Source organism: Dermacentor silvarum, chromosome 2 (assembly GCF_013339745.2).
Source record: "Dermacentor silvarum isolate Dsil-2018 chromosome 2, BIME_Dsil_1.4, whole genome shotgun sequence".
NCBI classification, from domain to species: domain Eukaryota; kingdom Metazoa; phylum Arthropoda; class Arachnida; order Ixodida; family Ixodidae; genus Dermacentor; species Dermacentor silvarum.
This window is the reverse complement of record NC_051155.1, coordinates 226519872-226527363: the sequence shown is the minus strand read 5'-3', so window position 1 is coordinate 226527363 and position 7492 is coordinate 226519872. Positions and strand designations below refer to the sequence as shown.

General features: G+C 47.5%; 1 protein-coding gene across 1 annotated transcript; it reads right to left on the bottom strand.

Annotated features, from left to right (window-relative positions):
* Nucleotides 1-3946: 3946 nt before the first annotated feature.
* On the bottom strand, nt 3947-7320 carry LOC119442790 (chondroitin sulfate glucuronyltransferase). Its single transcript, XM_037707813.2, has 2 exons — nt 6160-7320; nt 3947-6071 (listed from the first exon to the last, which is right to left on the bottom strand). Exons 1-2 carry the CDS (start codon nt 6979-6981, stop codon nt 4569-4571), a joined length of 2325 nt encoding a protein of 774 aa, XP_037563741.1. The 5' UTR covers nt 6982-7320; the 3' UTR covers nt 3947-4568.
* Between the last annotated feature and the right edge of the window lie 172 nt (nt 7321-7492).

The following is a 7492-nucleotide window of genomic DNA, read 5'->3' as shown; positions in this document are numbered from 1 at the left end:
GCTTGCTTTGTCAGTGCTTCGCAAGAAATGAGGTCAGATAGAAGGTCGCGCTGCAGCAAAATGGAGTGCCGCGGTGTTTCCAGAGTGCAGCGAACGTATCGAGCAGAGCAATTGCAAATACAGCTGCAGAAGTTGATGACTAAAAGTGCATGTGCCTTTTACAGTGCTTCACGCCTACGGATCTACATACAGACGAAAGGTCATCCCGACGTGAGGTTTCAGGCAGTATAGAGAAAGTCCTGAAGTGGACAGAAGAGCCGTACGCAAAGCTGTTGCTTGCCTTTCTTCTAAATATGTTTGTGGACATCCTAACGCTTCCTATATTTATATCGATACGACCATCACCACTGTCGTTACCATAGCGCATATATGCATGTTAACTCGAATGACACTAATTTTAAAAGCTCCTGCTGTTTTCGAGATTGCAGGTGCAGGAATGTGTGCGCATCAACCTTGGCGGAAATGAAAACGACAAAGGCTGAGGTTTATTTTTTCATTTCGGCCGCGTAAGGCGTGGCCTACAAAGGGTTCCCCGGGCTGGCCTACCTTCGCACGGACCACTCTGCAAGCGGCCGGGCGAATCTATTTCTGCGGGCCAGCCGCAGGAGCAGCATTTTTGCGCGGTGGCCCAAAGATTCCTGCGGAGCATCACGCGAGCCAGCAGGGGTAGCACACGCAACTCGGTGCGAACGATAACACGTGGCACGGCTGGAAATGGAGAGAAGGGAGGGCAATTTCCCTCTTCCTGAAGAGCACCGCCTCGTCGAAGCTCCGCCGCTTCATTTCATGTTCTAAAGAAAAGCCGAGAAAGAAAAAAAAAAGAAAGAAAGAAAAGAAAGATGACGCTGTTGTGGACAAGAAGCAAAAGCGCGGCAAAGCGGAATGCTTCCCAACTGACGAAGGGTGAAGAAAAAGCCTGGATCAAAGCTGCCGCACCCTTTTGCAGCAGACCATCGCGAGGACCATGAAGGAAGTGCTCGGTCGGCCGCGGCACGCAGACGATGGACGGATCGCGTCGTCTGCTTGTTTTCAAGGAAGAGACGACGCCTTCGCTTCTTCCACGAGTAGATATTAGAAGCACTCGCCTCGCCTTCCTGCGCTCCTAGACTTGTTTGTTTCGTTTTAGTATTCGTGGAGATCATCGGCACGTCGCGTGTAATGGCCATCCTCCTCGGAAGAGAGCGCGCAACTGGCATGAAAAGAAGGGAGGAAGGGTGAAGAAAGGAAGAACATGTCACAGTAAATCCGGCTTGTATGGCGAAAGTGGCTGTAAAAGCTTGCAGAATATGCTGCAATGTTAATTACACGCATTTCTTGTGCTATCGACAAGCGATAAAACCGCGTTTATGGACCTCTCACTGACAGGCCCTTGTGAACAAAAATTGTCGAGCCGTTGGCGCTTCTGATATATACGAGTCAATCGCAGCTTCGTTCACACAGTATGCGCCACAGACATAACATGCTGAAGCCAACGTGTCGACTTCTTTCTAAACAAGTGCTAAATTTGCAAGTCCTTCGAAGAAATACCGGCCGAAGGCACGTGCAGCTTTGCTCAGGGCGAGACGTTGAAGTTTATTTACGCTAGCGGCGAGACGCCCGGGAAAGTTATGAAGTGGAACGAAGTTTCCAGCTGCTAGACGCTCAGTGAACGAAACAAAAACACGCAGGCAATTTGGAGAAGAGGTTACATTGAAAAGCATAGCAACAGGACAGACGCCAGTGCACCATGCATAGCGTCAAAGCACGACCGTGTAATCGTTTCTTGAACGCACTTGACATTCTATCTGAGGCACGTGCCGTGGAATAATGGTGTTGCGTACGGAGGCTTAATGAGAAATACAAAATCAAGCACAGCAAAGAAGCAAATGCGTTTTTTTTTTAACTATGCAAGTCAAATGCTCTTAAGAAATGCCACTCCGTATAAGCCATTTTTCTCGTTCACTGTGGGTCTCACATTTTCTAAGCAGAATTAACCAAGAAGTCGAGGATAGCTTAAAGAGCTTCACAACTACTCAGAAGGCTGAGAAACACTATCGACGTCATTAGTGAAATGAACAGTGCATATGTTCCTTCTCATATACACTATCAGAGCAGAAATCAAGAATTGTCAGTGAAGAGAGTAGAGGTTACGCCTACAGATTATTGAGCCTTACAAGCTATTCCAAAGTGCCAAAAGTTAAAAGTAAACAGTTCCATTTTCCAGCAGTGTAAGATAAAAGGATAGAGTAATGCTGAATTCTAGTGACATATCTGGAGCGCTCCTGGGTCAAAAAATCTCTGCTCATTTTGAAGCAACTATTTTCCATGGCAGATCTAGAGCGGATCTCGCTCTGAGATCGTCCCGCGGAGCGTTCCACACCGCTCCGCAGAAATCGGTGGATTCGACCGGAAATGTGCGTGACGTAGTTGATGTATAGTTTCTTCAGCAGCCGTCGACCTTATCGTCTGTGTATCTGAAGGCGTAAAGAAGACAGAGCAGACGATACCAGATAAAACGCGCCGCTTACTTGATGGAACGGTATAAGGGAGACGAAGTTCCGCACGCAAACATGCCACAGAACTGCGGCAGAAACCTTTGTCGTTCGCTAAAACAGGAAGGTGTCACTTCGGCATGAGCAATGCTGGTACTTCCGCATGTGGTTTACTGTGCCACCGCTTCCTCTGGTTGGAGCGCAAGTGCTCCAAACGCGGATTCGGAGCGGGTGCTCACGGCCGGAGGACGGTGCATGTTGTGTGGAAGTGCTCGCGGATTGTTCTGGATCTGACATTGGAATGAGATAACGCACAACGGCTCTCTCCGTTTGCACTCGATAGAATACGATTGAGATGCTCGATAGAAATTCTACCATGCAAGAGGGATAACGACTTTAACGTCCGACATAACTCGCACATGACACACACATATTTCAACCACTCAAGAAGGGTGTTTGACTGAATTTGCACTTGAGACCGTACAATGTACGTTCATGTGCATTGCACAAACATTGTGTGCTATAAGTTCCATTTACCGTAACGGATAGCAGTATCCTGATTGTGTATACAAGTACCTCCGATTCCGTGCGGATGTTGCACGGTATTTGATAAAATGGCGATCACAACTAAGTAACGTAGCTCGTAAGTACTTTCTACATGGCGCACGTCTTCCAGCGTTGGCGCCTCCATTTTAGGAGCCATATGATGGCGCTATGCGTGGAATGCGTAGCCCCATCCATATGTGGTTGCTGCTTGAGACTGCATAGAGAACACGCAGTCGCAGCCAGCTGCGCTACAGCTCTGATTCTATCCTGCGCTGTCAATTCACTCCAGCGCTTCTAAAAGATCGTTCCTCGGTCGATCGTTTAACTGTTAATTTTTAAGATCGTTGTTAAAGCGTGTCAATGACGCATCACGAGCAAGGGAAGCCAGCGAACACGTGCGCGCAAGCGTTAGTAACAAACCTCCTTGGCTAACAAGCGGCTTGACGATTGCGAAAGTTTGAGGGAGAGATTTCGCCTCCCACAAGTCGGTCGCGCTTCCGAGTGGCTCGCGGAGCTTGTCGCGTCGGAAACTCGGGCAATACTTGGCATACAGGGCGCGGAGAAAAGACCGAGCACGTGAAGCAGAATGCCAGGGCCGTTTCAATCTGCACCGCTGTGGGTTGCTACTCGTGAAAGGGAGCGCCAGCCGAGACTGGCCAAAGGCTGCCGTCCCGCAGGGCTGTAAATCCACTGTAAGCGGCCTGAACTAGGCACCGAAGACGGCCCCGAGCGCACGCCGTTTTGAAACAGAGTTAGATGAGAAGCAGACATATAAACTGCAAATGATAATCTGCAAAAGTTTGCGCTCGCATTCACTGCTTTGCTAAGGCGAATCGTTATAACTACGGGACCTGTAATACCGGTAACAGGCAGCCCAGCATATTTTTGTTTGAGCTGAGATGAAGAAAAACACAATATAAAAACGAGGAGAAAAAGTATGCAACATGTTTAATAACAGTGATGAATGAAGAAATCTGGAAATGGTGCTGCTTAGATGTCATCACAACAATCAAGAAGTTCATATGCAGTATCAAAAGGCACAGCGACCACTGACAAGTACAAGTGTACTTGATTGAGCAGCACTAAATTTAACAGCCTAAAACAGAATTGTATAGAGACACAGTAAAAATAATAAAAATGTTACCTAAAAACAAATGCAAAATGTAAATGTCTTGGTGCACTTTGCAGCACATGATAAAAACAGTTAAAATGTAAAAGTGACGCCTTGGAAACGTCTATGAAGCGAGTGTAAAATTGGCAGTCTTAATTGTAACTCTTCGTGACCACAAAAATAAAACTGTACAAGTCACACACACAAAAAAGAAAAAAAAAAAAGAAAAATGCGGGAAAAACCACTGGGAACAATTTGAGGAGGCAATGACAAAAAAAAAAAAAGTTCATGAGCATCTAGGAGCTGTCTAGACACTCTTCATACATACGCCCACCTGCAAGATTACCTTCCAGGAATGGCAGCGGAGAGTGATTGTGCTGATGGGTACTAGGGGGCTATGCCCCTTCTGAAGAGTTGTCAAATGTGCAGCTTGATGGGTGTCAGGAACTAGGAGAAACATCACTGCCTGCAACTGCAGGTGTGGTCTGGGAGGCAAGAAATTTGGCTTGCTGTCCTCTGTTGCCCACAGAGTAGAGTCTAGATAATTTGCAGTTCTCAGCTGCTCTGAGGTTGGGCTCATCACTACACTCTCTCCAGATGTACCGCACTCGCAACTCAGGCTCAACTGCCCTTAGTAGATGAACTTGTTTCGACACTAGAAAGAGTTCCACAATGCCAAAGGTAAGATCATGGTAATGGTCAGCTGTTAGGTCTGTGCTGCTGTGCGCTAAAGGCACCTCTTTGGCAATAAGTGCACGGTGACGCCAGTAGTCTGAGACATAGAAGCTGAAATGCTTGAAGTTATTACTGTCAAAGAAACCATTTTCCCTCTTGAGTTCAAGGAAGGCTGGAGCAATGGGATCCTGCTCTGTGATGATGGGGTGGTATTGAGTAAATGGAATAGGCAAGAACACCTGGACACCAGACACTGTGTTCATGCGGACCCTGTTCAAGTAGTCAGTCCTGATCTCCATTCCTGTCTGACAAAGGAGGATAAGGGAGTCTTGGGGCAGCTTTCGCACCACAAGGTCAATCAGTGCAAAGTCTGAAGGAACCCGTCGATCCTCTGGTATCCTAATACTGATTGTTGCGAGCTTAGCATTGCTCTTTCTAAACCGGTTTGAACTGGAGACAGCAAAGCTGCGGATGTTTCCAAACACATCGGGCACACCAGCTGGTTGCAGGAAAGCGAGCAAGAGCATAGTATTATCATTCTTCTCTAGACAAGTCTTGGCATACTCTTCAATGAAAACAGCAACATGGTCCAGTTCTTTTTCTTTGACAAACAGCACCATAATGATCCGTGTATGCTCTGTGACATAAGGCATGCCAATAATTTCTGACTTTCCAAGGGGCCGCAAGAATTCAAGAGTTCTGGAAGTCTCTGCTTTGGATGTTTCATTCCAAAGCAGAAGGTGCATCACATAGCTAAGGCCTCGTGTTGGATCAAACTTTCTATAGCCATCAACAGTAGAAACGATTGTTAGGTTATTCTTGGGAAAAGTGTTCAAGAGAAATTCCTTTGCAGACGTTTTCAAGTCCTCTATACTAAGCTTTTCAGCTCCACTAATCAGGCTAGTGACTTCATTGTCTGTTTTCCAGAATAGATGGGTGTCATTGAAGTACACAGAACGAATAATGTCAAATCTGTTGGATGGTTTCAATGTCGGCTCCACACCAAGAGGCCATTCTGCTCGTCCCATTGTGTCATTGGGCAGATGAATAGCAACGTCAGCTATCTGTTTCTCCGTAAATGCAATTTGTCTTTTCACTTTTTGCAGATTGTAGAGACTGAAGTGATGATGCAGGCGGTAGAAGTACTTCGACGTCAGCACTGGATACAGAGTCACGACTGCACTGAAATCTTTCCTTGTAGTAAGAGTTGCCGGATCTGGTACGTAGCCAAAGTCCTTCTCAAGGTTCAAGGAGTAGAAAGGCTGCTCCTATAAGACACAAACAAAGTAAAAGGATATCATTACTAGGGGAAGGTTTCGTGTGTATAAAGTAAAATCCTGAAAAACTACAGCTTACCTGAAAAACATCGCTGCAGGGAACTCCAGACACTTTAGCAATGCACTGGGCAATGTGGTCGTCCAAGATTTCGCCTGTCCCAACCAGGCACGAGTCAAGATTTCCAAGCACCTTCTTAAATACTCCATTGCTCAGCAACAAGCCAGCGTCCAGATCGCAGGCCCCGTTTGTAGACCTACCCAGAAAGACTTCTACATTTACACTCACGTGAGTAGCAATGCTAACAAGCTTTTCACCATTTACGTATGTGCTATCTCGCATGAGAAACACAAAATCGAAGTCTTTTGCGGTGTTCTTCATGCTGAGATGCCTGAGAACATGAGACGCCAAAGAGTCGCACTTTGTGCCGGGCAGCTGCAATACCGATGGTGCACTGAGAGCAGCTGCCGAGCTGTCTCCGTCTGAAGCACACGCATAGAAAATCAGTTTGTTCGGATGACCGGACAACGTCCTGTTCACGGCTGCACCGAAGGTCTCGATCGTCTCTGGCGATGTGAGCACAACGACGAGCAGCTTCTCGCGTATCTCCAGTTCCGTGCTGTAGAATCGCGGTCGTTTGAGAGCCACTTTCTCCGGGCTGTTGGCCTGAGAAGTCTTGGAGTGGCCGTCCAAGCGCAACACAGGCTCGAAGTCTTCGTCGTCCACTGGTGCAGACTGCTGCCAGCTCAAGAAGCCGTCCTTTGCGGAGGGCGGCGACTTCCGCTGCTGACAGCCCATGAACGGCACGGCCGTCAACGAAAGCAGGATTCCGAAGCATATTCCGAGTGGCACGAGTTTCTTATGAAGCACGACTCTCGACGACCGCCTACCGAAGAGTATCATCTGTGCCTGTCCGATTAAGAAACATCGAACTCGGCACTGCTCGGCACGACTGGGGCGAGCGCACTGGTTAATCACAAATTACGCAGTACTTTGTCTCGGTAACATCGCGATAAAAGAAGAAAATAGACGCGTCGCGCGCAGGCACCGCCGCATCACCTCCTCCGCTTGAGAAAGCTCCCCTCAACAGACTCCGACCAGCGCTGCGACTCTTCACGATGAGCGGCCCGAAGTGGATTCTCGCGCACTGAACTCGAAAACTCCACGCGCTCCTGCTGCTCTTGCCGCTCTTTCACGTCACGCGAGTTTTTGAGCTCGCTCTACGGCTCTACGTTTCTCAGCCAACCACCAGCCGTCTCTAGTGTTTCAGCAAGCATTTCATGATGATGCTTAGTGCATCAGGCGATTTGTAGCTTTAGCAGCTCAAAATAATTGCCCACTTATGCTCGTAATAATTATCAATGTTAGTAATTTTGTTGGTACAGTTAGTACGTTATTTATTATGTGTACCTTG

Excerpts from the sequence above, each read along its gene's own strand:
- LOC119442790 (XM_037707813.2), bottom strand. The coding sequence starts at position 6,981 with ATGATACTCTTCGGTAGGCGGTCGTCGAGAGTCGTGCTTCATAAGAAA. Across the intron at positions 6,072-6,159 it reads CCTGCAGCGATGTTTTTCAG|GAGCAGCCTTTCTACTCCTT; the intron begins GTAAGCTGTAGT and ends TGTGTCTTATAG.